This window comes from Talpa europaea (genome assembly GCF_964194135.1).
Source record: "Talpa europaea genome assembly, chromosome: 2".
NCBI classification, from domain to species: domain Eukaryota; kingdom Metazoa; phylum Chordata; class Mammalia; order Eulipotyphla; family Talpidae; genus Talpa; species Talpa europaea.
In genome coordinates, this window is record NC_140068.1 from 93583865 (window position 1) to 93598694 (window position 14830).

The window sequence follows — 14830 nt, forward strand, 5'->3', positions numbered from 1 at the left end:
TCTGGATAGTTTCTCCTGACTTATCTCTTGTTAACTAATTATCATTTCCTCTTTGTCCAGTGTGCTACTAAATATGTCCACTAAATTTCTAATTTCAGGTATTGAGTTTTTTATCTCTGAAAATTCTATTTGGTTCTCTTTCAAATTTGCCAGATTATTTTCTCTGTTTTTTGGTTTCTGCATATGTTTCAATATTACTTTTACTTATTTAAATATAATAATCAAAGGAAATTCTGACACATTCTACAACATAGAACATCAAAGAGATTATGCTAAGTGAAATAAGCAAGTCACAAAAAGACAAATTCAGTATTATTCTACTTTACTACTATGGATGTGATCTCCAGATATATGATATATCTAGAGTAGTAAAATTCATAGAGATAGGAAGCAAAATAGTGGTCCCCAGAAGTTAGGGGTGGAGGGGTCATAGGAAATTATGTTTTAATGGGTATAGAGTTTCAGTTTTGCAAATTGAAAAGTTCTAGATTTTGGTTATCAACAATATATAGTTAACACTATTGAATTATACACTTAAGATGTAAATGTGGGGCCTCCCCTGGTGGCGCAGCAGTTGAGCGCTGGGCTGCGAAGCTGCCCACATCCTCTGCAGCACCGGTTCAATCCCTGGCTGCTGGCAACGGTCCCACATGGCGTGCAGACCTTTCCTGCCGCGCCTGCTGCTCCCCTCGGCAGTGTATTTCGTCAGTCTGCCTGTTCTGTTCCCCCTCTGGCTCTGGTGAATTCTCTCACCCTCCCGCGCTTCTGACTGTACCCAGTGCTTGTATGAATAAATAAATAAATCTTAAAAAAAAAGATGTAAATGTAATGTTATATATAGTTTACCAATGTTAAAAATGACATTAAAATTAATGCAAAAATTGTAGTAATCATAATGTAGTAATCATAACTGATGCTGTTGCAGTTCTGTTTCTGCTATCGTATTTGATGGTTCTTACAATGCCTTGTTCCCAATGTGCTTGATTACTTTTTTTTTTAAAGATTTATTTATTTATTTATACAAGCACTGGGTACAGTCAGAAGCGCGGGAGGGTGAGAGGATTCACCAGAGCCAGAGCGGGGAGCAGAACAGGCAAAATGAGGAAACACTGCCGAGGGAAGCAGCGGGCAGCAGGAGAGGTCTCCTGCGCCATGTGGGACCCTAGCCAGGCGGCCGGGACGAACCGGCGCTGCAGAGGCTGCAGGCAGCTTTGCAACTCAGTGCTCAACCACTGTGCCACCGGGGAGACCCCATGCTTGATTGCTTTTTACTGTGTTCGAGTCACTGAAAAATTACTGGTGGAGATTCTTCAAGGGCTAGCACAAAGATGTGTTCCTCTAGGAGGAATTTGAGTTTGCTTTTGCCAAGAACTTAGAGACCCATTGGGAATTAGTTTAAACTAGATTTATTACTTAAAAGCATTTTAACTACTTGATGTAATTTCAACTACAAATCCACAAAAAGGTTAGCAATGATTACAATGTCTCAAGGAGAGTTTTCTCCCCATATATTCAGGGTACTAATAAATCAGCTTCCCCATGTCTCTTGGAAGAAAGATATGGGGACAGGTTTACTTCTGATTCACTTTTCTCTAATCATGGATCTTTGGAAGACCACAGCAAATACAAAGTCCTTCTAGTAGACGCCCCACCCTAATGAGCCCCAAATTTTGACTTCCTTCCTTTACCCTAAAAAACTCTCAAGATGAAATTCAAACTTTTCCAAATAGACAATCCCCCCAGAGAAAAACTGACTTCTTTGCTTGCTTAGCTCTCCCAGTTCCTGACCAACTTGATACTAAAAATAATGAAAAATGCTGGATAACCTAACTAAATAACCTAACCAATCTGAAATCGAGCTACTATATCTTTATTTCCTTTTCTTTTATTTCTGCTTTTTTATTTACTTTCTTTCTCCAGCTTTTTTATTATTCTTATTGTTGATTAGTTGCCTCCCAACTTCCCAAGGAGAACACTTAGCCCTTATTGCTTTTACTTTTCTATTAAAAGTTTCTTCTGTCTTAAGGTTCTATATTTTCCTTAATGTATACCTTTCACTGTATTCCTTAAGCTTTAGTGTATAGTAAAACAAGTGTCCACTCATTCTCATGAACTCCTCACCCTAATGGGTCTATTCTGCTGAACTGATTTTTCTCCTGAGATACCTGTATGAAGGCTGCACAAATACAGCTAATTTTCACTCTAGCAAGGGGCAAGAATGATTGCCAAGACAGTGCTAGGAGAGGTAAGAACATAAATTTAAAACACATTTTTCCACTCAGGGTTTTCCAATACTGGCTACATATGAAAACCAGGGCCTCCCTGGTGACACAAGGGGTTAAGTCTCAGCACTTTGAAGCTATGCACAGCCACCCGCAGCAAAAGTTCGACCACTAGACAGGAAGCTAAACTACATGGCACAGCACACCTCTCCTGCCTCGCCCACTGCTCCCTCAGCAGTGTATTTCAGTCAATCTGCCTGTTCTGCTCCCCACTCTGTCTCTCATGAATCCTCTCATACCTCCCATGGGTATGAGACCTGTACCCCAGTTCTTGTATGCATAAATAAATAAATCTATTTTTAAAAAAGGAAAATCAGTAGGAAGTTTTGGAAAACATTGTCTGGGTCCTACTCATTGGCCTGGGGTGGGGTGTGAGCATAGGTACTTTCTGTGATTCTCATGTGAAACCAAGGCTGAGAATCCTTCTCAAAATTATCTGCTCACTGCCCCAGACTGCCCACTCCTACCTTCAATCAACTTTGAAAAATCTGTCTTTCCGAAGCCATTATTTCCTGGTTTCCATATTTCTATCATTTCTACAGAGTGAATTGGGGGAAGGACAGCCTGGTAATTTACCATGTTGACTGGAACGAGAATCCCCCCTCATATTGTTTGTCTTCACAGGAGGTCTCAGTATGAAACAGAAGCACTGGTGTGGGATGACTTCCAGAATGGGCACCGTGTTATCAGGGGTCTTTACCATCATGGCCACCCAAATGTACCTCATCTTTGAGCGGAAGTTCTTAAGAAATGACAATTGTGAGGAAAATGACCTATGGGCCAAGAGTATAAGCAACATGATAAATAAGCTTATCATCTGCTGGAGTTGGAAAATTGTCTTCTTTCTGTCTGTAATCACCATCCTCATCAGCTGCTTCCTCCTGTACTCAGTGTATGCCCAATTCTACAGGGGCTTGCTGCTCTACATCATCTGGATCCCTGTTTATGAAACTGTCAACATTGTAATACAAATCCTTACTAACAGAGACTCTGACATTGCAGAGGTCAAAATCATACGCTGGTTTGGCTTGGTGTCACGTGTATTCCTACACTGTTTCTGGATATTCTTTGTCATCAACGAAGCCTACACAATCTACAAAATCAAAAGCCAGGGCAGCATACATTCCTACAACAGACGTGTTTCTATGGTCAATGGAGAGTTCTCACATTGGAAAACAAAGAAAATCAACTTTCCTCTCCACCATTAATGAATAATGTTTGGGCCTTTCATCTCCCCTGAGAGGCATCTCTCTGAAGTTCTCATGTCAGTTCTTTCCTTTCCCACATTTGCTGAGATGCTCAGCTGCTACAGACCCTCTGGCCCTCCTTTCAAGGGAATGTGGAAAGAAATGTGACTGTAATCACAACTGGAACATCCTACTAACAGAGGGGTTTAATTAAAGGACTGTTATTTATCAATCACTCCTTGAGTTCTTTCCTTTTCGAGTCAATACCACTTTGTTGGTGAAAATGAAGAGGACAAGGGAATGAAACTTGGTATGTCTTCATCAGCCTTCACCCCACAGCCCACTTAGTTAATTCTGGTGCAGGCAAATCTGTATTTACACCTCAGATATTTGTAGCTCAGAGGATACTTTTGATGTGTTGAGTGGCTCTGTGCTATAGTTTCCCACCCCCCTTTGGTGTTGGGAATACAGTCCTCTATGCTGTATTCCAGATAAGTACAAGAATAAAAGTAGAAAAAAATATTCTTCAATTTCTGTCTTGAATCTCCCCTCCTTCAAATTTGACAAGGAACACAAAAGGTACTTGGTTACTCTAAAGGTATTTCTTAAAATTGTGCTGGACACTGTAGGATACAAAAAAATATATAAGATATAAGGCTTTGGGCCTCCCTGGTTGCGCAGGCGGTTGAGCACTGCACTGTGAAGCTGTCCGCAGCCTCTGTAGCGCGGGTTCGATCCCGGCCGGCCGGCGAGAATCCCACATGGCGCAGGAGACTTCTCCTGTCTTGCCCGCTGCTCCCCACAGCAATGTATTTCTTCAGTCTGCCTGTTCTGTTCCCTGCTCTGTCTCTGGTGAATCCTCTCACCCTCCTGCGCATCTGGCCTGTATCCCGGTTCTTGTATAAAAATAAATAAATCTTTAAAAAAAAAGATATAAGGCCTTGAGGATTTTGCCTTTTAAAGAAGAAATTAAATTACTGTTAATGAATCAATTAGCCAACCATGGAAGACAGTATGAGATTACACATTATCACAGAGCAGTGAACTACACTTTGCCTCCAGGTTCAGAAAAATGTCAGGAGCTCTTTAAGGTAGGATGGAAACAAACTGAGCAAACTTCTACTGCAAACATTACATGTTAAGCTTTGTCTGTTGGTTTAATACCTTCATTAAGATATAATTGATATACAATAAACTGTACATATTTGAACTACATATATTTGTTACGTTTTTGCTATTGGGGTCTCCCTGGTGGTGCAAGGGGTTAAGACTCAGCACTATGATGCTGTCTGCAGTCACTGCAGCACGAGTTCCATCCCCAGCCAGGGAGGTGACCCACATGGCGCAGCAGACCTCTCCTGACTCTCCTGCTGCTCCCCTCGGCAGTGTACTTCAGTAGATCTGCCTGTTCTGCTCCCTATTCTGTCTCTAGTGAATCCTCTCACCCCCCCCCCACTTCTTGGCCTGTACCCCAGTTCTTGTATGCATAAATAAATAAATCTTAAAAAAAAAAAAGAGCTGCAGGTGGCAGCTAGCTAAAGGGGTGTGTGTGAGAGGGACAGAGAGGGACAGCCCAGCCAATGCATGAGCAGAAGGGGGCTCTGCAGATGTGGAAAGCCCCTTCTGAATGCCCTGTAAGAAAAAGACAGGGCACCAATGTGTTTAGTGTTTATAAGTCCAGTATGACCATGACATGACCACTCACCTCTGTCCCCTGATTCCAAACATCTGCTCCTGGCCCTGCTCCTTCAGGAAGTCAGTGCCATGACATACTGGAAATTGTAATGTTCAGTACCTGAGATCCTAGAGGCACAGAGATGGAGGTGGAGTCCAGAAAGGAGGTAGAAGGAGAGCCAATTTCCCCAGCTGGTTTTGTTGGGGTGGGGAGGGGTGGAATGAGGAGAATCATCGTTTTCTTTGATATTAGTATATCACAGTTAAACCATCACCACTATTGATTTCATGAACATGTATCCTTGTAAACCCTGCTGCCAACCCCTTCCTGCACCACCCCCACCATCCCAAGGTAATGATTTTCTCTCACTGTATATGAATTTATACTTTCTAGAATTTTACAAAAATAGAATCATTCAATAAATAATAATCTTTTTCATCTGTCTTCTTTCACTCAGCCTAAAGCCTGCAAGACTCATGCATGTTGTTATGTATGTTGATAGTTCATTCTTTACTGCTAAATAGTATGCCATGACCTGAATATAACATATCTTAGTTATCCATTTCTCCATTGAAGGACATCTGGTAGTTTGCAGTTTGGGGAAATTATGAATAAGAACACTATACATGGTGTACAAATGTTTTATATGGACTTAGAATGTAAGAAACTTCTAATAGGGCCTCCCTGGTGGTGCAGGGGTTAAGGTCTCAGTGCTGTCAAGCTATCACCAGCCACTGTAGCATGAGTTCAATTCCCAGTCAGGGAGCTAAGCTATATGGCACAGCAGACCTCTCCTGTCTCGCCCGCTGCTCCCCTCAGCAGTGAATTTCAGTAGATCTACCTGTTTTGCTTTCCACTCTGTCTCTGGTGAATCCTCTCACCCTCCATACCTCTGGCCATGGCCCAGTTCCTGTATGCATAAATAAATAAAAATAAATCTTTAAAAAAAAAGAACCTTCTAATACATATACTTCCAAATTCTCTCTCCTCCTTGTGTTATTATGATCATGTGTTCTACATTTAGATGTGTTATAAACCTCTTTTACATAACTATTTTTGCTTAAATTATCTTTTAAAAAAGCAGTAAGCAACAATGAAATATCTTATCTCTTCACCCGTGTTGTTATCATTTCTAATACTATTCATTTATTTGAATAGATCCAGATTTTTATCTGATATCATTTTTCTCCTGCCTAAACAACTTCCTTTAATATTTCTTTTTTTTTTTTTATAGAGGCATGTTTTATTTATTTATTTGTTTGTTTGTTTATACATGCACTGGGTACAGTCAGAAGCGCAGGAGGGTGAGAGAATTCACCAGAGCCAGAGCGGGGAGCAGAGCAGGCAGAAGGACCGAAGTACACTGCTGAGGGGAGCAGCGGGCGGCAGGAGAGGTCTGCGCGCCATGTGGGACCCTCCTCTGGTGGCCGGGGAGCAGCCGGGGAATGAACCGGCGCCGCAGAGGCCGCGGGGAGCTTTGCAACCCAGCGCTCAACTGCTGCGCCACCAGGGAGGCCCTCCTTTAATATTTCTTGTAGTGTGGGTCTGCTGATAACAAATTCTTTAAGCTCTTGTATATCTGAAAAAATTATTTCATTTACATTTTTACAGATTTAAGCATATTTAAAATTTCATGTTTATATATATATATACACATACTGTAAAATTTGCCATGCTGACCATTTAAGTGTAGAATTCAGTAGTATTGAATACATTCACACCGTTGTGCAATAGATCTCTAAAACTTTTCTTATCCTGCAAAAATTGAAATTTTACATCTATTAAACAATAGTTCCCCACACCTTCTCTCCCCAGTTCCTAGCAACTGTTGTTCTACCTTCTGTCTCTAAGCCTTGACTACTCTCAGTACCTCCTATAAGAGGATCATATACTTGCTTCCTTGTAACTGGTTTATTTTACTTAGCATAATGTCCCCATGTTACAGCTTGGGCCAGACTTTCTTTTCTTTCTCAGGTGGAATAATATTGTATGTGTATATACTGTGTTTTGTGTATCCATTCACCTGTTGATTGATGTTTGGATTGTATTTACCTTTTCACTCTTGTGAATAATGCTGCTATGAATATGGTTGTCTGTTTTTTTTCTTTTTAAAGATTTATTTGTTTATGCATATAAGAACTGGGGTATAGGCCAGAGGTGTGGGGGGTGAGAGGATTCACCAGAGACAGAGTGGGGAACAGAACAAGCCGAATGACTGAAATACCCTGTTGAGGGGAGCAGCGGGTAAGACAGGAGAGGTCTGCCGTGCCATGTGGGTAGCTCCCTGCCTGGGATCGAAGTCAGGCTGTAGTGGTGATAGTGCTGAGACTTAACCCCTAGGCCATCAGGGAGGCCCTAAACTTCTCTTTCTGCCTCCAGTGAGTTCCTCTGGTACATTCTGTTCATTCAGAATTCACACAAGCATCTACTATGTGCCACATACTGTTTGGTACCAGACTCACAAACATTCTAGCAAGGAAGCTAGACAAATTTTTTAAATGAATAAACTGTTAAACAAAACTTAAGAGAAGAAAATTTAGAATGCTTTGTGATAAGTGCTGTGGAAGAAGTGGCCCAGTGTCCTTAAGATGCAAGAATGAGCTCTAACCCAGAATGAGAATCAGGGGAAGCATTCTGGAGGAGGCAGTTATTGACTTTGTATCTTAAAGGATATGGGCATCCCCTGGACAACATCCAGATAGGCACAGGGATAGCCAAGAGTCATTTTGGAACCAAAAGTTTGGTGTGGACTGAGCAGAGGGGGAGGTTACACAGTTTGCCTGGGGCCCTTACCTGATACCTGCCATGTGGAATTTTCTCTGGGAGGCAATGGGGTAGATCTGGGAGGGCCCTAAGGATATGAGTATGTGAGGATAATGATCTGATTTGCACTTTAAAAAAACGTTCTTGTTCCTGTGGGAGCATAGGTCAGAAAGGGGCAAGAGTTAGGGAAAAACAGGTAGAGCAGTCAAGAGGCTATTGAAAGAAATGGGGTGAAGTAAGGCAGCATGGGGTGCATTTGGAGATGGGGCAGTAGGAGAAGGAGTCTGTACTGAGCACCTGGGTGGAGGGGACCCCTTCACTGAGTTGGGAGGGGGAAGGCACAGGTCACTTACATGGGGAAGATGAAAAGGAGGACAGCTTGGGAAATGGTAAGTTCGAGTTCATCTGGAACTTCCAAATCGACATGACTGCTTCTTCTATGAAGTCATCTCAGTTAATCTGTAACTCAGAGTGAATCTGAGCCTTTGTTTTTGAAATATAACTGAAAAAGTAAAAGCTGTTTCCAATCAGAACAAAGCTCAAGCATATGTGTAGGGGGGGCCTCCCTGGTGTCACAGGGGCTAAAGTCTCAGCAATATCAAGCTATCACCAGCCACTGCAGCAGGAGTTCGATCCCCAGCCAGGGAGCTACCCACATGGTGCAGCAGACCTCTCCTGACTTGCCCGCTGCTCCCCTCAGCAGTGTATTTCAATAGATCTTCCTGTTCTGATCCCCACTCTGTCTCTGGTGTGGCCAAATTGTTTAGATAGAGATCATCAGTCTGTGACTTAGTCCCCCTGTACACACAGGACTTAGGACAGTGCTTATTCTGTGGCTCACAATTTCTTTTATCTAGCTTGTCATACTTTTGTAGCCTTTGTAATAAATTGGTGATCTAGTAAACAAATGGATTTCCTGAATTCTGTGAGCCACTCTAGCAAATTAATCGAACTAGAGAAGGGAGTCTGTCAGAAGCACAGGTAACTTCTGGACTTGGCACTGGGGTCTGAAGTGGAGGGCAATCTTGGGAGAATGAACCCTTAACTTATGGGATCTGTTGGTATCCTCAGATAGTGTCAGAATTGAGTTGAACACCCTCAGGGTGTCCCCCCTGGTGTCTGAGAATTGTTTCTTAGTGTGAAGACGCTTCCATACATACTCACATTGCAATAGGGTCCAGAAACCCTTTGCAGGAGCTCAGAGCTGACTATTACGATTCCGATATAGACATCATTTTCTAATTCCCACAAGCCTGACACTGAGAGGAGCATCCTCCCCCCCCCCCCGCCCATAAAGCATAGCTGCAGCTAGAACAGTGGAAGCAGAGGCTGCCTGAGGAGTATCTCATGCCAATGATGCGCTCACTTCCCAGTGACATGCTCACCCCCAACTAGGTAGGTCAGAACAGAGCAGAGCAGAGCAGGCCCCTTGACTTCTAGTCCTTTGCCTGTCCATGTATCAGCTCTCCATTTATATCTAGCGGCTTGGGGACTTTGTCTAGGGCTGGCTCTGCCTCTTGTCACATATCTCCATGATCATTTTTTTTTTCCTGCAGGAAAGGCTCCAGTAAAATAAATGCAAAATGAACATCAGGATGCTCTCCCTCATGGCAGGCATCTTCTCTATTCTCATCACCATCCAGTTCCTCATCTTTGACCTGAACCAGATTATATTCATCGGCTATGAGGATAAGTATGACATCTACTTGGAAATAAATTCCAAGGCCTTCTTTTGGATCAAGATCTATAGGAAGACCATCAACAGCACCCTCTCCTGCATCACCATCATGGTCAGCATCTTGTTGCTCTATTGCATCCACACAAAAAACTATAAGGGCTTACTGTGCTACACTGTGTGGATCTTTGTCTATGAGCTCATCAGCTTCTCCCTGGTCCTGTTCGTCAGTGGCTCCATCAAAGAGCAGTTCAAAGAGCTGATTTACATGCAGTTGTTCTTCCAAGTATCACGCATGGTCCTGCACTTCTTTTGTGTGCCCTTTATCGCCAAGCATACATATACCCTCTACAAGGACCCCAAGACTTCAGGCAAGATATACCGTCACAGGCATTCCTCTATCAATTCAATCGATTCGTGGGCATATCTCCGTCTGAGAACGATATACCACAAGTTTAGCTGACTATGTCAGGGAGAAGAGCAAGAGAGGGAGAGTGTACCCCAACAATGGAGTGCCCCTTTTCCTACCTGTCTTCTGTTGATTCTGCTTGCCTTTGGGAGGGTCTCAAGTTTTATGCACTTAAGTGCTTTTGGGGGGAGAGAGAACTGCTTGGATCCACTACTGTCCTTGTGTGTTTGTGACTTGTTTCAGCACTGAATTATATACTGCCTTGTGCGAACTTAACCATGTCATTGGTATTTACTGTTGTCTCTCATATTCTGCTCTCTGTAAAGCCTTACTTTCTAATTTTTCTTTTGTGGGTTGCCTCACAGCTGCATAGTTTTGCTGAGTCCTTTTGGAGCAGTGCTCCAAATAGAACTTTCTGTGCTGGTCGGAATGTTCTATATTTGTACTGCCCACTAGCCACCTGTGGCTATTAAGCACTTGGAATGTGGCTTTTACAACCCAGGAATCAAACTTGAAATTTTATTTCATTTTAATTAATTTTCGTTTCAAGAGGGACATGCAGCTGGTGTGTGGCTACCATATTGGAGAACACAGTCATCTGGAGTCTCATTTTACTTGTGCACATAACAATTAAAGAATCTCTTCCTAGCTTCATCTATCACTCTGCTTCCCTCATACTTTTCAGAAAGCAGTTCCTCCTGTTGCTTTAAAGCATGGCAAGAAAGCTCCAGGATTTCTCAATGTAAGTACTGCTGACATTTTGGACTGTGCATAATTCTGTCTTGTAGGGGGCTGTCTTGTGCATTGTAGGATATTTAGCAGTATCGCTAGCCTCTACCCCTACTAGATGCCAGGAGCACCCCTCACCCTTGTGACAACCCAAAATATCTCTAGGCAGAAAAGGGAACCCTTTTCACTGTTAGTAGAAATGCAAATTGTACAGCTTCTATGGAAAACAGTATGGAGTTCCTCAAAAAAAAAATTAAAACTAGAACTACCATATGATCCAGCAATACCACTTCTGGGTATTTACCAAAAAAAATATGAAAACACTAACTTGAGAAGATATATGCACCTTTATGTTCATTGTAGCACTATTCACAATAGCCAAAATATGAAAACAGCCCAAGTGACCAACAACAGAGAAATAATTAAAAAGATGTTATATATATAATATATGTGTATATATGTAATAAAAAGATTGAATACTACTCAGCCATAAAAAAGATGAAATCTTGCCATTTGTGAGAACATGAATTGACCTTGAGTGGATTATGCTGAGCAAAATAAGTCAGAAGGAAAAAGACAAATGCCACACGATTTCACTCATTTGTGGAAAATAATGAAAACAAAAACAAACCTGTAAACTTAGAATGATGGTTACTAGGGCGGAAGGTGGGGCAAGAGGGGAGGGGTAGAAGGAACTGATTGTTTGATAGTGGATGGCAAATGGACATTTGGTGGTGGGTATGGTGAAAAATTGTATCTTGGAGCTTATACAATGTTGTAAACACTGAAAGCTCTTTACATACACACCCTGATGTGCTTTTAATCCTAATGTTTCCATGTTATAATTGGATGAAACTAAGACACATTTAAGGATGTGATCATGGTTACATAGCAAAACAGGATTTGAATCTAGACCATCTGACTTCCCATATGAGTGTGGTTCCCTGACACCCTCTTATTTTTTATCAAGATAAAAATAAAATAGAGAACCTTACTTTTGACAATACTTTTCCTTCACGAAATGTTGGTAGTGAAGTCAAGGAACACAGTTTTGACCACACCCTCTAGATCAGAAGCAAGAGGAACCCGGCTTCCGGGCCTCCCTGGTGGTGCAGCGGTTTGAGCGCCAAGCTGTGGAGCTGTCCACAGCCTCTGCAGCATGGGTTCAATCCCAGCCGGCCAGGGAGATTTCCACATGGTGCGGCAGACCTCTCCTGTCTTGCCCGCTGCTCCCCTCAGCAGTGTATTCCGTCAGTCTGCCTGTTCTGTTCCCCGCTCTGTCTCTGGTGACTCCTCTAACCCTCCCCCGCCTCTGACCTGTTGTAAAGGCCGGACAGGACACAGTGCAGGTTTTCTGATCCCATGCAGACCGGGTAAAGGAGGAGTCAGAGTCCTCAGTAGTTTTTGCAGGTCTTTTATTGGGGTTCACCAGGCATATGGCAGGCAGGGGTGCTGGCTGGGGGGCTGGGAGGCCAGCAAGTCTTCACTCTATCTGGGCTCTCTGGCGTTCGTTCTGCTGCTTCTCGGCTTCGGCTTCGGCTTCGGCTTCGGCTTCTACTGCTGCTGCTGCTTCTGTTGCTGCTGCTGGCGTCCCGTGACGCCGCCCTTAAAAGCACAGTCTTAGCTCAGCTGAATCCCATTACCTATGCCCACACCCTATTCCAGGTGCCCGCCATCAGGCATGCATTCAGGACAAGGATCCATCATCTATCCTGATGGCGGAAGGGCAGAAAAGCCTGATATTTTCTTTACCCTACACCTGTACCCAAGCTCTTGCATAAATAAATAAATCTTTTTTTTTTTTTTTTAAAGGAGTAACCCCACTTCTGTAATTACTAAGTGCCAGGTACTGTTCTAACAATTTAGTTAATTCTTCTCACCTCTCTGGGAGGGAGATTTGGATCCAGGTCAGTTTCTAAAATGACCACCAGGTGGCAGTCAGCAATAAGCTTTTGCTTCACCCTGTTTGCCTTCCAAGCCGGATCCTCTAGAGGGTGGCTGGTTGGGATTTAAGAAGCCTCCAACTGACGACTGGGGACTAACAGTGTGTGTCTCCACCCTAGTCTCACAAGGCGTGCCTTGACTGGTTGTGACTTGTTGGTACCCGAAATAAACAAAACATGGGCAGACTTCAGATTCCGAGCCCTCATCCCAGCTGCGGGCCCCTGGGTTCGTGATGCGTAGGTTAAAAGACTGGAAACCTGCGTAGAGCAGAGACAAGGAGATGCAGAGTTCCAAGAATCACTGCAACGAGAGTTACCTGATGCGGGAAAGCTAAAGATGCTCAGTTACAGTGGTGCACCCCCCTACACCAAGACTTCTTGAAATTGTTTTTGTCTCTGCTTCTATTTTCTGGCCTCCCATTCTTTCTAGAGCCTTCCACTCCGCCAAGACTACTCTTGTTAAAGCGATCATCCACTGCCCTCTCCCATGCTCAGCCTTTTCCCAGGGATCAGCTGGGTTTTGACCAGCTGATCCCTCCCTGTCCTGAAAACTCGCTTCTCTCCTGACCTATGGGGCACCAGGGCCACCACTGGCCAGTCACCACCTCCCTGGCTGGTCTTCCTACTCTATCTACCCAACAATGGAACCTTCTGGTTCTAGCCCTGTTCCCCCCACTTCCCTGGGCTCTCCTCACCCAGGCCCATCACAGGTGGCACTCACCAGCTTGGGCTTCTCCCCTGACTTGGTCCTTGTTGATCCAATTGCTCCCTCGCTGTGGCAGGCACCTCTAATCTGGTTCCCAATGATCCTACTCAGTTTATACATCCATCACCTCGTCTTAAATGTTCCAAGCAATAGAGCACGGCCAAAGATGTCACCTCCAAGATTAGGTTACAGAAAGACGGTGACCTCAGTGTTGCTTGCTCCCTCTGGGGAGGCCAGCTGCCAGGTTGGGAGCATCCCATGGAGAGGCTGCCTGGCCAGTAGCTGACAGCTGCAGTCAGTAACCCCCGAGGACCCGAATCCTATCAGCAGCCAATAAGTGGGCTTAGAAGCAGATCCTCCCTCAGTCAAGTCTTGAGGTGACCACAGCCCCCACCAAACATCTTGTCTATAGGTGCCAGACCCCATGCTGGGGTTTCTGACCCACAAAAACAAACATAATCAGTCTTCTCTTAAACTGCTTTATTTTGGAGCAATTGATCACTAACATAAGTTACATCTCTACATCAGTGCCCAGTAGCCATCTAAACATGTCCCAATCCATGCAGGTGGTGGTCTCCCATAAACCTGCCCCGAGGCCCAGTCAGTCATACGCACCTCCATGCTTCAACTGCCCAGGCCCAAAGCCTAGGAGTCATCTTCCTCTCAGCCTTTGGCCAACCCCTCACCTTCACTACAGGTGCAGATCCTACCCCTCACCTCTGCTGCACCACCTGGCTCAAGCCTCTGCTGCCTTTTCCCTGGTTATTGCAGCAGCAGCCTCCTACCTGGTCTCCCCAACTTTTCCTCCTACAGTCTGTTCTCCACCCAACACCCAAAGGGATCCTGTCAAGCCTAAGTAAGACAGAATCCCTCTTCTACTCCGCTGCTCACGACCTACTGAGTCTCCCCACCACACTCAGAGTGAAAATCCCAGGCCTTGTGACGCTAAGTGCTAAGTGATCCAGTTCCCTGTCACCTTCCAATCTCCTTTCTAGCTACTTTGTCCTCCCTCCTTCTGCTCCCAGCCACGCAGGCCTGCTTGCAGGTCCTCTTACACACCTACTGCACTCTAGCTTTTGCCCTTGCCAGTCCTTCAAACTGGAACATTCTTGCTCAGAAAGACACTTGCTCCCTTTCTTGTTTCTTTCAAACATCTTCTCAGAAGTCATCAGAGGAGCCCTCCTTGTCAATGTAGTCTATGTGAGAGCAGCTACTCCTACCCTGTCCATCCCTCCCTAACCCATTAACTCTGTTTTATTATTTTTCTCATAACACATGTTACATCTGACTTACTACATATGGTTACCTCCCCCATCCCCTTAAAAACTATGAGTACCATATTTTCTTTATCGTTGTCTTCCTAGAACTTAGAGTAACACCCTGAACATAGCAGACGCTTAGTAAGTATTTGTGGAATGAATGGACTCAGACACTCAGCAGAACAGAATGGCCTGTGGTTTC

At 44.0% G+C, this 14830-nt stretch overlaps 2 protein-coding genes across 2 annotated transcripts; both read left to right on the forward strand.

Moving 5' to 3' along the window:
* Positions 1–2917: 2917 nt before the first annotated feature.
* TMEM217 (transmembrane protein 217) lies at positions 2918–3490 on the forward strand (the record flags this gene model as incomplete). Its single annotated transcript, XM_084259169.1, has 1 exon — positions 2918–3490. The coding sequence occupies one exon, from the start codon at positions 2918–2920 to the stop codon at positions 3488–3490; it is 573 nt and encodes a 190-aa protein (XP_084115295.1).
* A 6000-nt stretch (positions 3491–9490) lies between these two features.
* Positions 9491–10045, forward strand: TMEM217B (transmembrane protein 217B; the record flags this gene model as incomplete). The annotated part of the gene is made up of 1 exon (XM_084259180.1): positions 9491–10045. The coding sequence occupies one exon, from the start codon at positions 9491–9493 to the stop codon at positions 10043–10045; it is 555 nt and encodes a 184-aa protein (XP_084115306.1).
* Positions 10046–14830: the final 4785 nt, after the last annotated feature.